Genomic DNA, 21,771 nt, shown 5'->3' with positions numbered 1-21,771 from the left:
TAGTTTGACATGGCATCTACAACGAGAGTGACCGTGCTGATGGTGGTGGTGGCAGTGGTGATGGCGGTGACGATGACGGAGGCGCAGCAGGAGCAGCTTCCGTCGTGTGTTCAGAAGCTGACCCCCTGCTTTGAGTACTTAAACTACACCGGGGAGCTAGCGCCCTGTTGCGACGCGCTGAAAGAAGTAATGGCTAACGAGATTCCTTGTCTCTGCCAATATGCTAGGGATAATGGGCTGTTGAGCTACTCCAAAGTTGAAGACGACGATTACAGATCGCCCTTTGATCTTCCCCAGGAATGTGGAGTCTCTGATGACATCCCCTGCGACGACGACAACGACGGTAAACAATCATTCTTTCTGTGTAGCTTCTGTGTTCAGCTGATATACAAAAAGTTTAAACGGGTAATCAACATAGATACTTTTTTGAGTTGACAAGAGAAACTCATAACCACTACAGTTGATGCATATTAGGCAAAACTCATCTTATGACCCCAGTTGACAAATTTAGATTGCCCATATGTAGGTGATCAATTCTGACCAATTCAAGAAGGCCATTAGGCCGTTCACATACTCAAATTTGAAACTTTATGATTACCAAGTCAACAATCGGACTAACTTCACTCGGTTACTCTATTTCTGTGTCTTTTTGTATTTATGACACTACTTACCAAACTCTTGTATTAGGTGTAAAATGAATTGGTGTTGATGGATCTATTAGAATTTTCTAAACAATTTAATGTTCATTGGATGAATGAAACTATTTGTTTTTCTCATTTTTTTTCTTAGGTCCTCCTGTGGTGGAACATTCTAAAGCAAATGGTGCAGGGAGGATGATTGCGAGGACTGCAATTTCAAGCTTGCTACTATTCAGTGTTCTTTGGGTGATGCTTTGATACATCACAAATGTGTTGGTTCTTGGACTCCACATTTCCACACTAATAATTCACCATCATATATTTATTTTCCACATATATATATTGTAACATTTATCTCACCATGACACCATGATATTTATGATAATGTATTGTAATAAATTTCGAAATAAACTATGAGTATATATACAACAAATCAGTATACCTGTTAAAGATAGATGGCATGAAAGCAAAGCACCAAAGAGTAAATACTAAATACACACTAAAAGAACGAATTGAAGTCTTTCTTTCTCTTTTTGAGTTTGTCCATAATGTTGCATATTAGTATATCAATTACATAATGTTATTATATTTTCCAATTAAATTAAAAAATAACACTTTAGGCCTTTAGGGACTAAAGGCGTTTTTTTTTTCTTTAATTTAATTTTATCAAATGCAATTGAAGTAGTCACTCGCCTCATCCAATGAACAACTCAAAATATTATTTGCTAAGATATGTTACCAATTGGCTGGAGGCGAAATAATAAACACTTTAAACACTAAAAATATTATTTGCTAGGATACGTTATAAATTGGTTGGAGGCGAAATAATTAAACCCATAGTCATGATTGAGAGAAATGTTAACAATGCAAGATAATCTACGTACTGCTCTATTTTGTTTCCTAAGAAAATGATTTACCCAAATACTATATGATAGTGTCGTACTATCACATGCATCTTTGCGTGCATCCAAGAAATTTCACATCTCGAGACATGTGTCCCAATTGACAGGAAGGGTGAATTAATTGATAATACAAATTTCTTGATTGAACATTGAATAGATGGACATGAGCTCTCAACCGTATATATTCACTAAATTCGATTTGATTATTGATAGAACAAATTGTTCCAATGTATATGATGGGTATATATAGAATATGTATAAGAAGTATATGAGAAGAGGAATATTTCCCCTAAATTAAGTGTGTGTGGTGGAGTGTTTGAATAATATAGAGAGGGAGAGTCAAAATAAAAAGAGATCGAGCCTCCCCAGCTTTGTGAGTGAATGGCCTTTATATAGGCCTAAACATTAACTCTTTAACTTTGATCCGAATATATGATTCTAACCCGACTAATGAATAGAAACATGAAATGTATAGAGAGATCAAATTCGGAGAATATTTTCTATTAATTATGAAATGAAATGGTAAGGTAGTTTCTTCTTCAATATTTTATGACAAAACGAAAACTACAATTATGCCTAAACTATTAGTTAACGTTATTAGCTTATGACAACTTTATACTACCCTCCAAAGACAAGGCAAAATGTTTGTTTGTTTGGTTAAATGCAGCATTTATCCCCTTGTTTACCTCGTATCTTTTCCTTAATATTATCAAAATAATTCCTTCATTTTTTGTATGCATGCATACACACCATGTTAAAGCACCCCTTCTTTAGAGTAAAAATCAAATTCTACCCTTTAACTGACCCAAAAACATGGCGTCTACGAGAGTGACCGTGCTGCTGGTGGTGATAGTGGTGTTGGCGGCAACGATAACAACGGAGGCGCAGCAGCTTCCGTCGTGTCTTCAGAAGCTGATCCCTTGCTTTGAGTACTTAAACTACACCGGGGAGCTAGCGCCCTGTTGTGACGGGCTGAAAGAAGTGACAGCTAACGAGGTTCCTTGTCTCTGCGAGTTTGCCAGGGCTCATGGGCTGTTGAGCTACTCCAAAGTTGTAGGCGACGATTTGAGGTCGCCCTATGATCTTCCCCGGGAATGTGGAGTCTCCGATACCATCCCCTGCAACGACGACAAAGACGACGACACCGACGATGCCGGTAAACAATCATGCTTTCTTTACATAAATAGGTAGTTAATTAATACTTTTTTAGTTATGATGGATATATTGAAGATGGACTCACTCAAGAAGAAGTGGAGGGCAACCCGAGCTAGGGTACTCCCAAGCCGGGATGGTCTCGGCCTAGGGCAGCCTCGGCTGGAGGTGGCCTTGGGGTATAATTTTATGACCCCGAGAACTGTATTTCCAAACTCTTGTCTCAATAATGCATTGGTGTTGATGGATCTATTAGAATTTTCCAATCAATTTAATGTACGTTCATGGTATTAATGAAACTAATTGTTTTTCTCAATATTTTTTTTCTTAGCTCCTCCTCCTGTGGTGGAACATTCTACACCAAATGGTGCAGGGAGGATGATTGCGAGGACTGCAATTTCAAGCTTGCTACTATTCAGTGTTCTTTTGATGATGCTTTGATACATCACAAATGTGTTGGTTCTTGGACTCCACTTACATTTCCACACTAATAATTCACTGCATCATATCTTTATTTTCCACGTATATATATTGTAACATTTATCTCATCGTGACACCATGATATGTATGATAATGTATGGTAATAAATTTTGGAATAAATGATGCGTATACAACACATCACTATACATCTAATGAACACTCAAAATATTATTTGCTAAGATAATTTACAAATTGGCTGGAGGTGAAACAATCAAACACTTTAAATCCATGGTTATCATTGAGAGAAATGTTAACAAGATAATTTACAGCTCTATTTTGTTCCCTAACAATATGATTCACCCAAACACCGTAGTGTTGTACTATCATATCCTTGCATGCGTCCAAGAAATTTCACAACATCTCGAGACATGTGCCCCAATTGACTGTAGTGACAAATAAATCGATAATACACATTCATTTATATAAAATAAATAAAGCAAATGAAAATATGAGGTTCAAATTCTGAGAATATAAATCCAATGAAAAGTCCAACTTGTGTGTACTATACACACTCCTTAAAATCAATTTGTAACTTTTGAAAGGTGTAGTGCTAGAAGCGTTATAGCATCACCCTCTGAGGATAAAATGAATTACAGTAATATAATTGAGCAATCAAGCTATATTATATTACTCTCGGTGAACTAGAACAATAGGTATGCACTTTGATATTTTAGAAGTGTTGTCAGAATTTTTGTAAGGAAAATGATTTTTTTCCAAGAGATAGGAAAATCAAGAGCAATGAGGTTGTTCAAAAAACTTGCATAAAAAATTCACATCCATTTTCAATGTGGGACTGCAAGACTTTCCATCTCTATTTTTCAACTCAAATGAACCTATTTTGAGAATCAATTTCGCATGTACATATTATCTTTTTGAGCGTATAATATATTAATTTTTTGTCTCCATTAGAATAATCAAATCCACTTTAACCCAATTCAAATAAAAATGAACCTCACATATATTTATACTATAAAATAACCCCTTAAAATGAAATATTTACTAACATTTCCCAACATTAAGTACCTAAAAACTAACTGTCCAAACTTTAGCTGTAAAAGAATATTAATAATGGCTTAAATATGATTTAATGAAGTACTACTCAATTTGGGCCCGGGTGGGTTATAAATGAGGTCCATATAAGGATCGTTCTCCAGCCCATTTTGAAACTAAAAATACGATACTACCCCTCTCAGATATAATCTCCTCGGCCCGGCATTCCATGCAGTTTTACGGTATTTTGCTTCTCTTCCTCGCTGCTCTTCTCCCACGCCCCAACTCCAAAGCTTCCATTTTTTCCTTCTATACTCTATGCTCCGTCGACCCCTCGCCGTCGATTCCGTCCGCCATCTCGAGCCGTTGAAGCTCCTAATCTCCGATTGCGACCATGATGCTCGATCTTACCAGTTTTCTGGAGTAAGTGATGTTTATGATTGACTTTTTTTTCATGTAATGACTTAATGTTCTAGATCTATTTGCACGGTGTGGATGTGAATGGTGGAAAATTCAAACCCAGAGAATTATTGGATTTTGGAAACATGATTTCTATAAAAAAAAAAAAAATTTGCTATGAGTTTTTGGGTGGATTCTAAGGAAACTCTGTTGATCTCAATGCATTTTCTTGTTTGTTAATTGGATGGATTCTGAGCGTGCTTTGGATTGCAATGTGTAGGGATTCATGTTCTGTTTGGCTTCTAAGAAAATTTGTTCATCTCAGTTGTTTTTAATTGAATTAATACATTCAATGGTCTTCTGAGTATTAGCTATTTATCCTCAACTTTTAAATGACCTACAATGTTCAAGTTTTAAAAAATAATGGTCATTCTTAAAATAAACGAGTTTAAAATGACCACGAGACATCCTAGACACATTAGACACATGTGGTTATTTTTTAAAACTTAGAGGTCCATTTGAGGTTATTTAAGAGTCGAGGGACCACAACTAGGTAAATCGCTAATAATCGGAGGACAATTGGATCATATCAAAGCATTCTAAGTTCTCACCATTAAGTTAAAGGTTCATCCTTTTTGCATTGTATGTTCTCTTTTTATGTTCTGGACTGAGAATGGATCCTATTTCAAGTGAAAAGTTTCGCTTATCAATGCAATAAACATGTTTTTGATAGGTGATGATGGGGGGAGTTGATATACATTGCTAGGCACCGAGTAATATACTGTACTGAATAAAAAAAATATTGCTTGGTATATACATTCTTCACTACATGGTAGTCTCTCTCTTTTTTTCTTTTTTTTTTTTTGGGTGTAGTCTCAAGGAATTGATTTTGGTGTATATGCCTCTTCTTCGCTACATGGATATATACCTTCTTTGCTACTATGAGGAATTGATTTTGGTGTATATGCCTTGAATTTCTATATATTTCGAATTCTCCCATTGTCCATCCCTGTTGTTTTGGTGCAGTTGTTTCTTTATACAGTTCTTGAACTTGGTGATGTTAAAACATTTGGCTAATGATTTGTACTACGAATTGACTACCCATCTGAACTCAACCGATCCGTAATACTTCTGTAGTTGGTGTTTACTTCATGGATTTTTTGTTTCTCCATTTAGTGTTACTAAAGCATTAGCTTATGACAACTATATACTACCCCCCAAACACAACGTAACAATGGCTATGCATAATTGAGCTGTACGTTGGCTGCTTGAAGCGATGAAGACAACTAATAAACAAGGCAAACAAAGGTTTGTTTGTTTGGTTTGTTAAATGCAACATTTATCCAACTTGGGGGTGTGGTTGAGTGGAAGAGACTTATCCATTCTTATTAACCAGAGGGCAAGGATTAAATCATTGACTTTGGTATGGAACTATATAAACTGCCATGCATTCCAATACAAATATACATACTTAACAGTCTCAGGCAGGCCGGCTGGCTTCTGATTAAGAGCTTTTAGGTGTAAAAACATGGCGTCTACGACGAGAGTGACCGTGCTGATGGTGGCGGCAGTGGTGGTGTTGGCGGCGACCATGACGGAGGCACAGATCCAGCAACTTCCGTCGTGCGCTCATAAGCTGATCCCCTGCGTTCAGTACTTAAACTACACCGCGGACCGGCTGCTCTGTTGCGAAAGGCTGAAATACGTGATGGCTCACGAGGTTCCTTGTCTCTGCAAGTTTTCCAGAGATAATGCGATGTTGAGCTTCTCCAAAGTTGAAGGCGACGGCAGCAGATCGGCCGCTAAACTTCCTCAGGAATGTGGAGTCGCTGATACCTTCCCCTGCAACGGTAAACAATCATGCTTAGCTTTCTCTACCCAATTTTATTAATCATACATCAGGTAAAACTGTCTTATGACCTAGCTGGTTAAGAATCGAGGTAAATTAAACCAGTTTAGATTGTCCATATATAGGTGACCAATTCTGACCAAGAAGGCCAATTAGGCCGCTCCCACAATGGAACTTGGAACGTTATGATTACCAAGTCAATAATTTGACTAGCTTGACTGGGTTGTCTCATACTTTTGTTTCGTATGAGTACAATCATGTAATGTTCTTTAGGACACCGGGTAGTGTATTGCCAAACTCTTGTCTCTATAATGCTTGGTGCAAATTTAAGAGTATTGTATTCGGTGTAAAATGCATTGGTGTTGATGGATCCATTTAATGTTCATTTGATGAATGAAACTATTTGTTTTTCTCATGTTTTTTCTTGTGTGGTGGGACATTTTACAGCAAATGGTGCAGGGAGGATGATTGAGAGGACTGCAATTTCAAGCTTGCTACTATTGGGTGTTCTTTTGATGATGCTTTGATAGATCACAAATGTGTTGGTTCTTGGACTCCACATTTCCACACTAATAATTCACCATCATATATTTATTTTCCATATATATATTGTAACCTTTATCTCACCATGACACCATGATATTTATGATAATGTATTGTAATAAATTTCGGAATAAACGATAAGTATACAACACATCAGTGTACCTCCTTCCCTTTATCTCACCATGACACCATACTATGTTTTTTCCCTTTTAATTTAATTTTATCAAATGGATAACAAAAACGTAACGATCCAAAACACTTGTAATGCAATTGAAGTAGTCACTCGCCTCATCCAATGAACACTCAAAATATTATTTGCTAAGATAAGTTCCAAATTGGTGGGAGGTGAATGAAACAAACACTTCCAACCCATCGACATGATTGAGAGAAATGTTAAAAAGAATTTACGGCGAAAAATAATACATGGACTTCTAAGTTATACTCCCTACTTGTACTTTCTCACACAAAAGTTTGATGTTGATGCTTTCGTTGGGATCCACAATATGAATATAACCTATCATATCTTGCCACATTGGGACCTATTGGATGAAGATAACATATCATATCTTGCCGGAGTAAAAGTGAAAGAGTAAAGAATAAGAATCCATGTAGTAGAACTCATTTACGGCAACATTTTGTTCCCTAATACCATAGTGTCGTACTATCACATCCTTGCATGTACCCAAGAAATTTCACATCTCGTGGCATGTGCCCCAATTGACGGTAAAGATGAATAAATTGATAATACACATAATTCATGTTCATTATATTGTGTTTATGTGTGTGTGTATTATGAACATGAATTATGTGCATTATGAACGTGAATTCTGTGTATTACTTCGTGTTTGTGTCCTCACTTATATAATGCACAAAATTTATGTTCATTGTATCGTGATTATGTATATATGTATTATGAACATAAATTACGTACATTCTGAACATAATTCTATGTATTAAACCACATTGCACTGTAGGCCATGGTCCATGATATAACGATTTCTTCTAAACATGGTGGAGTCACTACAAAACTACTAATAATGGGTTAAATATGAAGTACTACTCAATTTGAGCCGGGCTGGGTTATAAATGAGGCCCATATAAGGATCGTTCTCCAGCCCATTTTGAAACAGAAAAATACGATATTGCCCCTCTCAGATATAATCTCCTCGCCCCGGCATTTCGTATTTTGCTTCTCTTCGCCGCTGCTCTTCTCCCACGCCCCAACTCCAAAGCTTGCATTTTTCCCCTCTTTACTCTAAGCTCCGTCGACCCCTCGCCGCCGATTCCGCCCCCATCTCGAGCCGTTGTAGCTCCTAATCTCCGATTGCGACCATGATGCTCGATCTTACCAGTTTTCTCGAGTAAGTGATGTTTGTGATTGACTAATTTTTTTCATGTAATGTTCTAGATCTATATGCACGTGTGGATGTGAATGGTGGAAAATTCAAACCTAGAGAATTATTGGATTTTGGAAACCTGATTTCTATGAAAATTTTGCCATGAGTTTTTGGGTGGATTCTAAGGAAACTCTGTTGATCTCAATACATTTTTTGGTTTGTTAATTGGATGGATTTCTGAGCGTACTTTGGATTGCAATGTGTAGGGAATTAGGGATTCATGTTCTGTTTGGCTTCTGAGTAAATTTGTTCATCTCACTTGTTTTTATTTTTAACCAAATTTTAGGAGGAAGTTACAGTAGTTGGATCATATCAAAGCGTTCAAGTTCTCACCATTAAGTTAAAGGTTCATCCTTTTTGCATTGTATGTTCTCTTTTTTATGTTTTGGACTGAGAATGGATCCTATTTCAAGTGAACAGTTTTGCTTTTTTTTTTTTTTTTTTTTTTTTCAATGCAATAAAACATGTTTTTGATAGGTGATGATGAGGGGAGTTGATATTCATTGCTAGGCAAGATTGAGAAACATTTTTTGTTAGGTTTACGAATATTAGTCTAATCCCCGATCAACGTCTGTATGTTGTGGGGATGTGGAAGTTGTTCATGGCATTGTTGGTTATTGACAATGAGTAATATACTGTACCGAATAAGAAAACATTGCTTGGTATATACATTCTTCACTACATGGTAGTCACAAGGAATTGATTTGGGTGTATATGCCTTCTTCGCTACATGGTATATACCTTCTTTGCTACTACGAGGAATTGATTTTGGTGTATATGCCTTGAATTTCCATATATTTCAAATTCTCCCATTGTCCATCCCTGTTGTTTTGTTGTAGTTGTTTCTTTATATAGTTCTTGAACTTGGTGATGTTAAAACGTTTGGCCAATGATTTGTACTACGAATTGACTACCACTACCCATCTGAACTCAACTGATCCTTAATCCTTCTATAGTTGGTGTTTACTTCATGGATTTTTTTTTGTTTCTCCATTTACTCTTACTAAAGCATTAAAGTTTGTTGTAATTCTTATTGATATCTTTTTAACTTGAATTCAAGCTTAAGTCTTTTTCCATCATTTATCTCAATTAGTGCTGGCGGTACATTGCTTCTAGTAATTTTATTATCGTCCTTTATGCAGATATCGTAGTATTAATGTATTACCAATTAGATTGAGAATGTAGAATGGGTGGCTTATGAGGGGAAATGAGGATCCGCGGATGTCATTAGCCGGAAGGAACTTGTGGAAAACCGGAAAATATTCCATTTATGAAATACTTTATATCATGTTTTGGTGCAATGGTTGATGATATTTGTTACTGTGAAATATTTCTCCTTTTCGTTGCCATGCTGCCATTTTGACACGAGGATAAATGGATATTTCAGGTAATTTGTTTAGAAGCTGCTGACTAGTTAAACAGCATGGGTGAATCGTTTACCATTCAGATTAGCAGTAACTTAGTGAAACAGCTTGCTGATGATGGTGAGAAATTGAAGAAAAGATCGAAGAAGCCTAAACCCAAGACACCTCCCAAAGGAACTCACGCTTCCCAAGCAAATGCACAGCAGAAGCCTTTTTCTGAAGATCCTGATATGCTCAAGGGGCGTGCTCCTACAGGATGGCCGCTTCAGCCGGCTTTGTTTGCGCCAGTTCCTCCACAGCAACCTGCATTTGCGGAGTTAGATGCCATCCGGTCTGTCCTTCAAGATAGCGAGAAGGTCTTGGTGAGGCTGCAAAAGCAGGAGGAAAACATGTTGCAGGAAGTAACGCAGAGAGCAAAGGATCTCCATGAGAAGGAATTCAAACTACCCGAACACAAGCCAATCCCGTGCTTGGAGGAGAGAGATGCCTGCGCAAAATGCTACAAGGAAAATGAGCAGAATCCCCTGAAATGCGCCAATGCAGTTCAAAGTTTTGCAGACTGTGCACGAAGAGTTAAGCAGCTGTTAAGCGCAGCAGATAAGTAGAGGTGTTCCCTTGACCGAAGTTTTAGTTCATATACACTAGCGCAAATTGATCGCCGGGTCGGTGAATTTGGGATATTTTCCATGGTGAAAATAAAATGAATTGTCAAATTGGTTACCCATTCTGGGGTAGAATTTGAAGCTCTTGTTCTTTAATGGTGATACATCCTCATTTTGCTTGGTTTACATGTGAAATGCTTCCAAGTTATGGATGTTGTATTTGGTTGACATAAATTTTTCAGTACAACTTACATGGTAGTTTTTTCATGATTTACAGCAAGAGAATCCTTGCATGTATTAGCATGTGATCTCCCTTATGTTTTTCTGTATGTATACACCTTTGTTTTTTGGTTTCCCTGGAGGGTTAGTATTTTCTTGATTCAAAAATGTTTCTTTCCTCAAACATCATTAACACATCACTTTCTGTCCCTTTACTGCCTTTAGCAGCAAGAGCTAGTGCAATCCACATAATCCTGCTTAACTTGATAGAAATCTCTCTAACTTTTTGCTTTCCCTGCATTAAATTCTTTCCCTTTCATCCATTGTGTAGTTTTCATACATTAATGGCTTAAGAAACATTCTTTTTCACAAAAGATGAAAATCTCTCGCCCCTATTGCCCCACACGCAACCTTAGTAGAAGAGTGGTGACTAATCAACAAGCCATTAGGTGGGAGGACCAGTGACTCAACAGCCCATTAAGTGGGAGGACCAGTGTGTGTTTGGTGTTGACTAGGAACCCGCTCCTCCTAGTGCGTGCCAACTAGGAGCCTACACAAGTAGTGCTCCTCCTAGTGCGTGCGGCGTGCCAACTAGGAGCCTTCACAAGTAGTTCAGGTTCCTCTTAGTGCGTGCCAACTAGGAGCCTACACAAGTAGTTCAATTGGTTCATGGGTGAGCTGCAAAGTCCTGCCAGTGTGAGAGTTTCACCCTTTTTTATTTTTCACCCTTTTTCTTTTTTTTCACCCTTTAAGAAACATTTTTTTTTTGTGGGATTGAGAAAATTTGATTTTTTTTGCTTATTAATAGAATTTGCTGAATGTAACTATGATATCATTGATATGATAGCATGATGTATGTATTCATACCAAGAATTGCACTTGTCTAGTCTGACAGAATATCACCATTCTCCATTGATATACAGCAGCATATATGTACTGCCATGAAAACAAGTTTACAATGGAAGATTCTGATTCCTACCCGCAATCCACTTTTAACAGAGATGAAACAGTAATTCCAATCTGTTCTCAAGCTTTATTCATGAAAAACCTGAGATTATATATATGATGATGATGTTTCATGAGTGCAGATGAAGGTCCAGCATTTTCACTATTGCAGAAGGTGCAGAGAGCTGAGAGAGATGATCAAGCAGAAGATGCTGCAGCCTTGCAGACCGGCAAATCTTTCTCCTGATTGGGTGGGATTCCAAGAATTGGATTGCTCTCGAAGAAATTCACTGGCTTTAGATCAAAGCTTGATGTTACAGTCGGCATGATTGGGAAGTCTTCCTGGCATGGAATGTGATGGAACCCTAATGTATACCATAACACAATGTCCTTGTTCTCTATCTCCCGATCTCTGCAACATTCATACATTCATTGCTTCAAATATATATATATATTTTTTGAGTAACGAGACCACGAGGGTAACTCACAACAACTACTCAAAGGTATGTACTGAGTAAATTTTATTTTGTGGCCCTAACACGAAAAGAATTATAAGAAGGTAAACTAGCCTGGTTGTTCATAGTTGACCGACTTAAACCATTAATGCTAATAGGCCACTCCAACTAGGAGTTAGACCAACCTAAGGCCATTAGGCCGCCCCGTTAGAGGCAAACCAGCTTAAGGTCAATAGGTCGCACCCCGCTGAGAGGTAAACCAGCTTAGGTCAATATGCGTTCCTGCTATGAGGTAAATCAGTTTTAAGTTGTTAGTAATCTAGTCTGATTGTCCATAGCTGACTGACTTAAACTATGAAGACTAATAGGTCACTCCGACTAGGAGTTAGACAAACCTAAGGCCATTAGGCCGCTTCAGCCTGGTTTCCATAGCTGACTGACTTAAATCATGAAGGCTAACAAGTCACTTCAGGAGTTAGACCAACCTAAGACCATTAGGCCGCTCTCGTTAAGAGGTAAACCAGCTTAAGGCTAATAGGCCCGTATCCTATTAAGAAGTAAACAAGCTTAGGTCAATAGGCATTCTTACTAAGAGGTAAGCTAATTTATTTTAAGTTGTCGGCTCAAACCAAGAAGATTAATAGGCGGATTTTCCTGAGAGTGGAATTAAAATCTTGATTGTGGGAATGAGTTAACTTCAAGGATTCAATAGACTTATGTTTGTGTTCTTACCTTTCAGACCAAACTGCAAGAGTATCATCGCCATGGCTCTGATAAACATACAACCCACCAGCCCACTGCTCGCTCCGGTTATACGGAGTAACCCAAATCTGATTATCCGTAAACGCGCCTCTCATCTGCGGCGGATCGTCGTGGTCAAGCAGGCTAGCGGCGGTGCCGGCCGGGACAATCTTGTAACCCACAGGGTTCCCCACGCGCGTCATCTTATTCGGATTAATCACGTGAAACTCCGACGGGTCATAAAGCTTGAGCTTTATCTGCGCGTCTTTCTCCGTCTTCGCCACGCTCCTCACCGCCTTCAAGTAGCTCCGGCGCGGCGACTCTCCGGGGGAAGTCCGGTGATTCTGGAGGTTGACTTTGACGAACGAGTTGTTAGCGCCGTCCATGTCCATGTCCAAATGGAACGTGACGTAGTGGTCGTGGATTACTCCGATGACGTTTTCCGATAAGAGGGTGCCGTAAAGATAGTCCTCCGGCTGGTTTACTTGGTTCATGTTCACATACGGCGTCGCTTTCACCATTAATATGCCACTCAGTCCGACCTGTCATTGTTTCCACAAAAAAACATAACCATTTTGTCACCATGTCAAAGTTCACCACATTAAATGATGGGTTTCATCAATTGTCAAATCAAATAATTCACTCATAATGCTAACGACCACAATAATGTTAATAACTTTGTGATCCAGTGGCACCAAATTACTCATTTATGTGTGAGGTTATGGGTTGCAATAGTGACCTTCATAGGTTAAGAAAATAGTTGTGAACAGATAATGCATTTATTCAAAAGAATTATAATAGTTCACTTGCTACTGACATTGGGAACGTTATTGTTCGCCATGTCAAGAGGTCAGCGAATCTTGTAGCTCACGTGCTTGCACGGGCGACAGATTCTTCTTCTATCCTTGGGGTTTGGGACTTTTGCCTGCCCTCTTGTATTTCGCAGTTGGTTGATGTTTTAATATAAGCATTTTGGTTTGGTTTTAAAAAAAAAAAAATCTTGACTTTCATTCTACTTTCTTTTCGTACTATTGATTCTGTTACAATAAAAGTCAATACTGCCCTCAATAGGGCTTAAACTCATAACTATGAGAGAGTCACTTCCTGTCTCTAAATCACAAATTATTGACTTTTTCATACTACTTTTACTTGTAGTTTTGTCGAGTCTCTAGTTATATCTTAGATTTTAGGAAAAAGTGTCAAATAGGCCACTAAACTTATCGCTTTTGTGCAATTGGGCCATTGAACTTAAAAAATGTGCAATTCAACCATCAAACAAGCAAAATTTGTGCAATTTGACCATTTTTACAAAAAAAAATTTGGTAAAATCCAATTATATTACTAACATATATGTATTAAGAGTTGCATTTTCTTCTATCATACTAGTTGGGAGTCAATATTGAAATGTTTTTAACTCAAATTGAATTAAAATTTTTTGTAAAAATTGTCCAATTGCACAAATTTTACTTGTTTGATGGTTGAATTGCACACTTTTTAAGTTCAATGGCTCAATTACACAAAAGCGATAAGTTCAGTGGCCTATTTGACACTTTTTCCTAGATTTTATTTACTTGCTCCTAAATATAATCTAAAATATAACTAGACAAAATCTTTAAAAGGAAAAAAAAAAAAAAAACTCTAATTTATAGAATTTGTTAAAAAAGGACAAATCCTGCCGTGAGGGATGTCATCACCACCAATTTGCCATCACATCACCTTAAGAATCAATAAATGTATAGAAGAAAAAAGACAGACTTCATGGTGACGACTGTGAGGAGAAGTGGGGGCGATATTTTTAGGGTGGCGCAATCGTTACCAATTGTTTCACCTATACCAGAGATATTTATCTACCTAGACCAATTTTTTTTATCAGACCACGAAATATCTTGAACAGACCTTGTAAGAAGCACTTTAAGTCTTATCATATTCAGACTAATTCTCGTTTGTACCAGATCAGCCTAATTAAGGGATAAGAATGACGGTCACTCACGCCAACCAAGTTGATTACCAGAAGACATAACATTATATAAAACAAAAACCCCACTCCTAATAAACATCGAAATCATCATGAAATGTCAACTTTAGGAAAAGCAAGAAGTTATTGATTGATCACCAACCTTAATCCTGATTAGCCCGTCCGTTTGGAACTCCCAATCCACTATGTAATCATAGTTGGCGACTGATGCAGCCATCCTCACCACCAGTGTCACCTTCGGCCTCGCCTCACGAATCTGGTCCAAATTGATAGCAAGAAAACAAGAAACAACTAACACATTATGTCAACGTCATTGAAGTTTAAGTTATGTGTAGGGACTAAAGAATATTCTTTTGGTGACGAGTAAAATTTGTAGCCACTATTCAAGGATATGTTAGGTAAATTCGGTTTTCTACCATATCCGACAAAGGATCGAGATAAATCAGTTTAAATTGTCTAGCTAGCAAAAAATTAAAAAGTCAATAGACTGCTCATGTGGGGAGTCAACTTGTAACATAGGATAGGAAATATTATTCTTACGTCCATGCCGGTGATGGGACACTCTGAGTGGCGCCACCCGATGTCGCCGGCGTAGCTCTCGAAGACACAGATCATATTGGACCGGACGTAAGGCGTTCCGTCGGCGGCGCTGAAGACAGCGTCCATGTAATAGGCGTTTCTCGGACAGTCGTTTAATGGGTCAAGGGGCATGGCTTGAAGCCCGAACCCGTACTCGCCGGCGTCCATATACGTCTTGAAATACCAAGCGTCGGTGGGGTCCATATACGGCACAAAAAGCTCGGAAGTGAACCCTTTATACATAACGCTCCTCATCTCCCCGGTTCCCGGGTCCCTGACCATGGCCCGAGAGATGATCACCCCGGCCCGGGAGTCGGGCTTGAGGTGAAATTCCCAGTTTGCCCACTTCACCAAATGACCCTCCACTGTGAAACTTGGACCCATTGGTTGTTCGATGGAAATTGGATTTATAAACTTGACCTTCTCGTTTTGAGCCGAGTAACGATAGTCTGTATTGGCGGCATTTGGGATCGGGATGGTCTTACCTTGATCCGATATTTCTATGACCTCTTTGGTGTCTAAATCAATCAGGACCGTCAATCCTTCAATGGGTCTCATGTAGAAATTTGCAGTGCCCTTCATGGTGTAGCATTGTATCTTTATCAATCTCCTCTTGTCCTCCATCTCTCGTTCTAGTCGTTTTCGCCGTTATAACAAACAGAAAAGACAAAAGTTAACAGCATGCACTGTAGCAGAAAGGCAAAAAAAAATTTCCCCTTTTTATCTAAAAGATTATTCCACCATTCTCACATTTAATTTTTCACTACAGTAGAGGAGAGGGTAAAAAATCTACTTACCATACCATCCAGAAGAGACAGGAAGGCATGCAAGGTCAGCAATATCAACGCCACGTTCCCTGATTGTGCGGTTAAACTTGGCGTTAGCTAGTGGCGCAGCGGTGGCGGTGGTTAAATCCTCAAGCGTCAGCATCGGCGAGCCCGAGTGGCGGCCCGTATTGAGGACGGAAACCTCGCCGGTCTCCAGGTCGACGGAGAGCTCGTGGGACACCCCGGCGGCGCGGGCGACGACGGAGGCCTTCCGGGTCGGCAGCGGGTCGCCCGTTTTCCACCCGGAGACGACCCGCTTCTCGGGCTCATCGAGAGTGATGTAGTGGAGAGCGTAGGGAGTGGCCGTGAAGGGGGGGTAGGATTTCATGACGTCACGGACTTTGTTGAGTTCTTGGACCGTTAGGGGGTCGAGCGGGTGGCGTGGGACGTCGGAAGCGGCGTCGTGGCGGCGGCGCGTGGATTTGGGGGGGTTTTTGAGTAGGCCGTTGGTTTTGGCCTGGAAGCGGTTCTTGAAAGTGCACCAGGGCGAGTTGGTGGCGCAGTCGAGTAGGTCTGCCCCGTTGGACGGCGTGGAAGGGAGTCTCTGCAGCGTGAAGACCGCCAGGAGAACCACGGTGAAGATCAGGAAAAGATTGCGGAGGAATCTTCTCCCCTCCATGATCAAAACGGTGCTAGATAGCTTAGGGCTGATTTTGAGCTTGCTTATTACTCAGTGAGTGAAGGGCAGTGGTGCAGTGGTAGGTATAGCTAAGCCTCCTTAAGATATAAATAAATCCATCAATAAGTGGACTCTTGCTTGGGGGCACAGAGCATCTTGGAGAGCTCTCAGTCCTCTCACCTTGAGAGGTTGTTTCTATGCTATCTGGTGAGATTGTATTCCTGAATTTTCTTCTCAAACTTTACCTCTATTGCCAAAACACCTCATGTGGACACTTGTTTACTTTCTTAGTTTGAGTCCATTTGTTATGGACAACCGTAGTCATTTGGTGATTAGAGTTACAAATAATAATAAAGGGAAAATGGTCAAATAAACCCCTAATCTTTGTTGAAAAGTTAGTTAGGTCTCTGAACTTTAAAAAAGTACAATTACACCATTTAACATGTTATATCGGGGCAATAAAGTCTAATAGCCGATAATTAACCTGCTATTACAGGTCATTCTCATTTCGACATCATCTCAGGCGAAATTCTGGCGACCGAACTGTCGCCCGATCGTCTTCTCCGAAGAAAGGCGACCACTCATTGAAAAGGCAAAATTGTTCGTCTTCTCCATGGAAGGTAACCAAATCTGGGTCGCCTTCAATGGAGAAGGCGAACAATTTGCCTTCTCCATTAAAGGCGACCACTCGCCGGAGTCCCGCCGAAACCGGCAACCGGCGATGGCTTGATCGTCGTCGATCGCCTAAAATTTCGCTTGAGCAGAATGAGAATGACCTTTAATAGCAGGTCAATTATCGGTTATTGGACTTCATTGTCCCAACATAACATGTTAAATGGTGTAATTACACTTTTTAATGTGCAGGAGCCTGGCCTAATGAACTTTTCAGCTAAAGTTTAGGGGCTTATTTGATCATTTTTTCAATAATAAATTTGCCCAATAAATCAAAACAATATGTTTGTGATTGAGTTGCTAATATAACTATAATAATAAGATAATAACTCTTAGGCTCTTAGCTTATAAATATAGACCACCCACATCAAATCCAAATTCCAATTATCACAGTGGGATACTGATGAAATGTCTTATGAAGAAGAATAGTACGTAATAAGCCGGCCAAATGGACTTTTCAAGTGAGAAAAAAAAATCTGCAACTTCTAATCGAGACAAATCATATTAATTTTGTGATTTTTTTTTTTAATGATTGCCCCCACAGCGTTAGTGCGTTACCTATTTACATAAGCATGCATTCATTATATACGTTTCGTTCACTTTTATTTGTTTGTTGATATTTATACTTATTCAATGTAACATGACGACAATATTAGTGTTTGTATATATATGTAGCACATACATATATGTGCAAATTTAACTAACGTGTCATATATGCATGTAAATATTAAATAATAGTTACATTGAGATTTGGAAAATTTACAGATTTCAATGTTATATTTTGTTGTTTATGGTACACGTTGGATTGAGATTCTGATCATTTACAAATCTCAAGACTACTTTCTGCCTAATTCAGTGAACTTTTATTTCATCTTACAACCAAACTAAAATATTTGGTTAAATTAAAATATTTACTTTGAGGGGAAATGAAACTTTTAGGGCATAGGTTTTCTTTATTCAATGAACATGTCACTAGGCCACAAGATTTTAACAGACTAAGTTAATTTTATGCACTTAATAACTTAGAGATTGATTCTATATCACTCGTAATTTAAGGATTAAAAATATTGTTTCCCCCTTTCAAAAAAATATTGTTTCCCTTTAATTTGATTTTAAATAAAATGGAATCATACAAGAGTAAATAAATAAACAACCTCGTGTCAAGTGTTTGTTTCAAATATATTAGTAAAGTTCACAGAGGTTACCAATAATTTAGTACGCAGTATATTCTTATAAAAAAAAGATTAAGATTCTAGATCCCAAATTAAAAAGTAATGGACTTTGATATTGGAATCAGAGAAATATCAGTCTTAGATTCCTTGCCAGGGCCCACCATAAATCGACCAAAACCTAAAATTTATGGTTTCGTATTTGTGAGCTGGTTGCCTGGTTGGTGCTTCTTTTTTCGTCAACTAAAAAGAAAAAAATATTAGTCACGAAAATATAATTCAGATTGATGAAATATAATTTTTATTCTCTTCATGGTCAAATTTATAGTGTATAATCTTTTTAGTGTAATTTATCGCTTATTTATATTGTATAGTTTGTTAATTATTACAAATGAGTGGAATTTACGTTATACAAACGCTTGATTATCAAATTAAATGATATTTTAATTTTATAGTTGATCAATTAGAAAAATCATGCTCATGTTGGTCATGTATAATAGCCTATGAATCACACGGGAGAGAAAAATTGTACTAGAAAGATCGATACTACCAACTAAAAATAATATATATCAATCTTTGAATTTGAATAATTGATGATGAAGTTATAAGTAGCACTTTGATTTTCAAAATCACATGGCTTTTATGAATAATGCATGGGCTATCCAATGAATGATGAACTAGGTCACGAGGCCCTTTTTTTTTAGCACGACATTAACATTAAGCCCAAAAAACATTCTTTCAAGGATAACGAGCCTTGGTCCTAGACTTGTTTTCCTAATTTAGCTCACGTTGGGAGGGCATTGATTGAGATTAGTTAGTGTATTAGTGAGAGTGGTGAAAAATGTGTAATTGGGGTGAGAACGAGTTGCCCAAGTTTTTGCTGAGAAGGTGATCAAGTTGGTCACTTTCTCCGGTAGTTAGAGAAGGCGATCAACTTGGTTGCTTTCTCCCGTAGCTAGAGAAGACGATTAAGTTGGTTACATTCTCCTACAGAATGCGACCGACACTAATATTTGACTAAACTTGTCAAAATTTTGATCGGATGCTTGTCGGAGGTTCATTAGTTGACCTGTAATTATATGTCACCAACATATTAGTAGGTTTTGTTGCTCCAAAATAACATGTTTATGTGTTTGATTGCAACTTTGAAAAGTTTAAAGGACTAATTAACATTTTACCTAAAGTTTGAGGAGGTAGTCGACATCGTACTAACTACTAAGCAAACATGAAATGTAGAATAATGTAAATACGTACGTACGTATGTACGTGGTGTCGCATGAAGACAGGCAATGCACCTATTTTATTATTTAATTATTATTCAGCTTTGTCAACATGTTTCCTGCAGATATATATGATGCAATACATATATATCATCAACTATATATATACCTTACTCCAGAAGAAATTTAAGAAAATGAGAAAATATTTCCAAGTAGTTTATTTCTTTTGCGGAGTTCACCTAATGTACATATTGGAATAGTGATTGTGAGTTTTTTTTTGAACAAAAAGAAAAAAAGAAGAAGATAAAATGTGATTATGATTATTAGTTCAGTTTTGAATCTTATCAAAAATATTTCCTCTATATATTTAATTATTGCCAAAACCATATTGGTTGAGTCCATGATCTTCCTAGTGTGGATAAAGGTTTTCCTCATCTTTTGAAAAAAAAATTGTATTTAAGGAAAATTTATCATAATTTTAAACAAGTTGAGTTAATTATGTAATAATTGAGACTATCAATGTTGGGTGTAACTTGTTGACACATTCAAAAGTTGATTGAAGTAAAAAATAATAATAATAATAATAATAAATAAAAATTGCATTAATTGGATTTGTGAATGGGGAGAGAAACTACTAGTGAAGGTATTATATACTAGAAAAAAATATTTTATGTACCTATGAAAAAATATTCTTAAATTAAGTATATTTGGATTGGATAATATGGAAAATTCTTATGTAATGAGCTTCTAAGTTTTCAAATGGTTGTTGAATGTAACTAAATTAATTATGTAGTGGTTTTATCAAGTGGTGGTATTTGTTTACTAGAGTAATTTATTTTATGTTTTAAAAAGTAAAAAAGATTGATTAAATATTAAAAATGAAAAAAAAATCTTATATTTATATTATTATGTATATTACAAATAAAAAATGTCTATTTCAAGAAACTTAGAATATTTTTTTTACTAGAAAGATCGAAATAAATACTTAAACGATCGAAACTCAAATTAACACCCTTCTAGGCCAAGAAATGGTGTGCATATCTTTTCACAAAATGATGTTGATCATGATTGATTGATAGAAAATTTAGTAAGATGGTCTGTCACGATATTTGCTCTTTATAAACATGTTTAAGTCTAATCTCTCATGTTATTAAGCATTCCAAAATATTAATCATATGTCATCCAAAGATAATTTAATTATTAGATGACTAATAGCAAATGCTTCGCACAATCATTATACTATTTTATGGGAAACTTAGGCTGCTTGCATATCCTATTCTTCAATTCTTCAAGTATAAAATAGATGGTAAATCAAGGTTTAAAAAAAAAAGTAAAAGAAATGTCGATGCCTTTGTGCCAACCACAATGATTGTGATATAAATCAAAATGGAAAGAATCTCATCAAATAGCCAACCACAATGACCGTGATATAAATCAAAATGGAAATAAATATCTTTAGTTTAAAAAAAAAAAAAACTATTATGGGGCGTTTGGTTGGAGGAAGGACTTAGGTGATAAAGGAATTACAATTCAATGGGAGATTAATAATGTGAAAATAAAGTGGTAATTTAAATTTCGGTGTTTGATTTGTAGGAATAGAATTAATTGCAATTTCAATTCCTTGGTATACATGGGAATTGAAATGAAATAAGTAGTATAAAATTCAAAATGCCCATACTTATTATTATTATTATTATTATTATTATTATTATTATTATTATTATTATAAATCCTAAATGACCGAATTCAAATTTTGCTTTTGAAATTTATGTAACATTGTAAATAAACTATAGAATTGCATAACGAAGACAATAAAATATATAGATAAGGAGTTTTGAGAAAACATTTTGATTAAGGTTGACGTATTGATTGACGTTCTGTGTTGAGAGTAGAAGAAAAAGACACACTGTAATCGAAAAAGTGATGTCGAACATTAATTTTAGGTCAAAAAGAGATGGGTAATTTTGACTTAAAGTTAATTTTTTTCTTCTTAAAATCCATGGAATTGAAACACCGGGGGAGGCGGGGGGGGGG

General features: G+C 37.2%; 5 protein-coding genes across 12 annotated transcripts; 4 read left to right on the top strand and 1 right to left on the bottom strand.

Moving 5' to 3' along the window:
- The first annotated feature begins 4 nt into the window (after positions 1-4).
- LOC116026778 lies at positions 5-944 on the top strand. Its single transcript, XM_031268168.1, has 2 exons — positions 5-343; positions 790-944. The coding sequence occupies exons 1-2, from the start codon at positions 10-12 to the stop codon at positions 894-896; spliced, it is 441 nt and encodes a 146-aa protein (XP_031124028.1). The 5' UTR covers positions 5-9; the 3' UTR covers positions 897-944.
- Positions 945-2,353: 1,409 nt separating this feature from the next.
- LOC116027533 (lipid transfer-like protein VAS) lies at positions 2,354-3,185 on the top strand. Its single transcript, XM_031269236.1, has 2 exons — positions 2,354-2,696; positions 3,024-3,185. The coding sequence occupies exons 1-2, from the start codon at positions 2,354-2,356 to the stop codon at positions 3,131-3,133; spliced, it is 453 nt and encodes a 150-aa protein (XP_031125096.1). The 3' UTR covers positions 3,134-3,185.
- A 1,233-nt stretch (positions 3,186-4,418) lies between these two features.
- On the top strand, positions 4,419-7,209 carry LOC116027918. Of its 3 annotated transcripts, none has more exons than XM_031269700.1 (3): positions 4,419-4,585; positions 6,080-6,411; positions 6,858-7,104. In XM_031269700.1, the coding sequence occupies exons 1-3, from the start codon at positions 4,557-4,559 to the stop codon at positions 6,935-6,937; spliced, it is 441 nt and encodes a 146-aa protein (XP_031125560.1). In that variant the 5' UTR covers positions 4,419-4,556; the 3' UTR covers positions 6,938-7,104. The 3 variants fall into 3 exon arrangements, with proteins under 3 accessions (XP_031125560.1, XP_031125561.1, XP_031125562.1); XM_031269701.1 differs by having other exon boundaries at positions 4,475-4,585; positions 6,040-6,411; positions 6,858-7,209; XM_031269702.1 differs by lacking the exon at positions 4,419-4,585 and adding an exon at positions 5,421-5,984 and having other exon boundaries at positions 6,858-7,209.
- On the top strand, positions 5,163-10,669 carry LOC116027916. Of its 6 annotated transcripts, none has more exons than XM_031269695.1 (3): positions 8,134-8,314; positions 8,637-8,696; positions 9,738-10,669. In XM_031269695.1, the coding sequence occupies exon 3, from the start codon at positions 9,774-9,776 to the stop codon at positions 10,317-10,319; it is 546 nt and encodes a 181-aa protein (XP_031125555.1). In that variant the 5' UTR covers positions 8,134-8,314; positions 8,637-8,696; positions 9,738-9,773; the 3' UTR covers positions 10,320-10,669. The 6 variants fall into 6 exon arrangements, with proteins under 6 accessions (XP_031125558.1, XP_031125555.1, XP_031125556.1 ...); XM_031269696.1 differs by having other exon boundaries at positions 8,637-8,714; XM_031269698.1 differs by lacking the exons at positions 8,134-8,314; positions 8,637-8,696 and adding an exon at positions 5,163-5,185.
- A 701-nt stretch (positions 10,670-11,370) lies between these two features.
- Positions 11,371-16,850, bottom strand: LOC116027670 (primary amine oxidase-like). Its single transcript, XM_031269381.1, has 5 exons — positions 16,028-16,850; positions 15,192-15,862; positions 14,794-14,907; positions 12,668-13,218; positions 11,371-11,892 (listed from the first exon to the last, which is right to left on the bottom strand). Exons 1-5 carry the CDS (start codon positions 16,674-16,676, stop codon positions 11,679-11,681), a joined length of 2,199 nt encoding a protein of 732 aa, XP_031125241.1. The 5' UTR covers positions 16,677-16,850; the 3' UTR covers positions 11,371-11,678.
- Between the last annotated feature and the right edge of the window lie 4,921 nt (positions 16,851-21,771).

This window comes from Ipomoea triloba, chromosome 8 (assembly GCF_003576645.1).
Source record: "Ipomoea triloba cultivar NCNSP0323 chromosome 8, ASM357664v1".
Taxonomy (NCBI): domain Eukaryota; kingdom Viridiplantae; phylum Streptophyta; class Magnoliopsida; order Solanales; family Convolvulaceae; genus Ipomoea; species Ipomoea triloba.
Note: the sequence above shows the minus strand (reverse complement) of the source record. Positions and strands in the feature narration are given on the sequence as shown.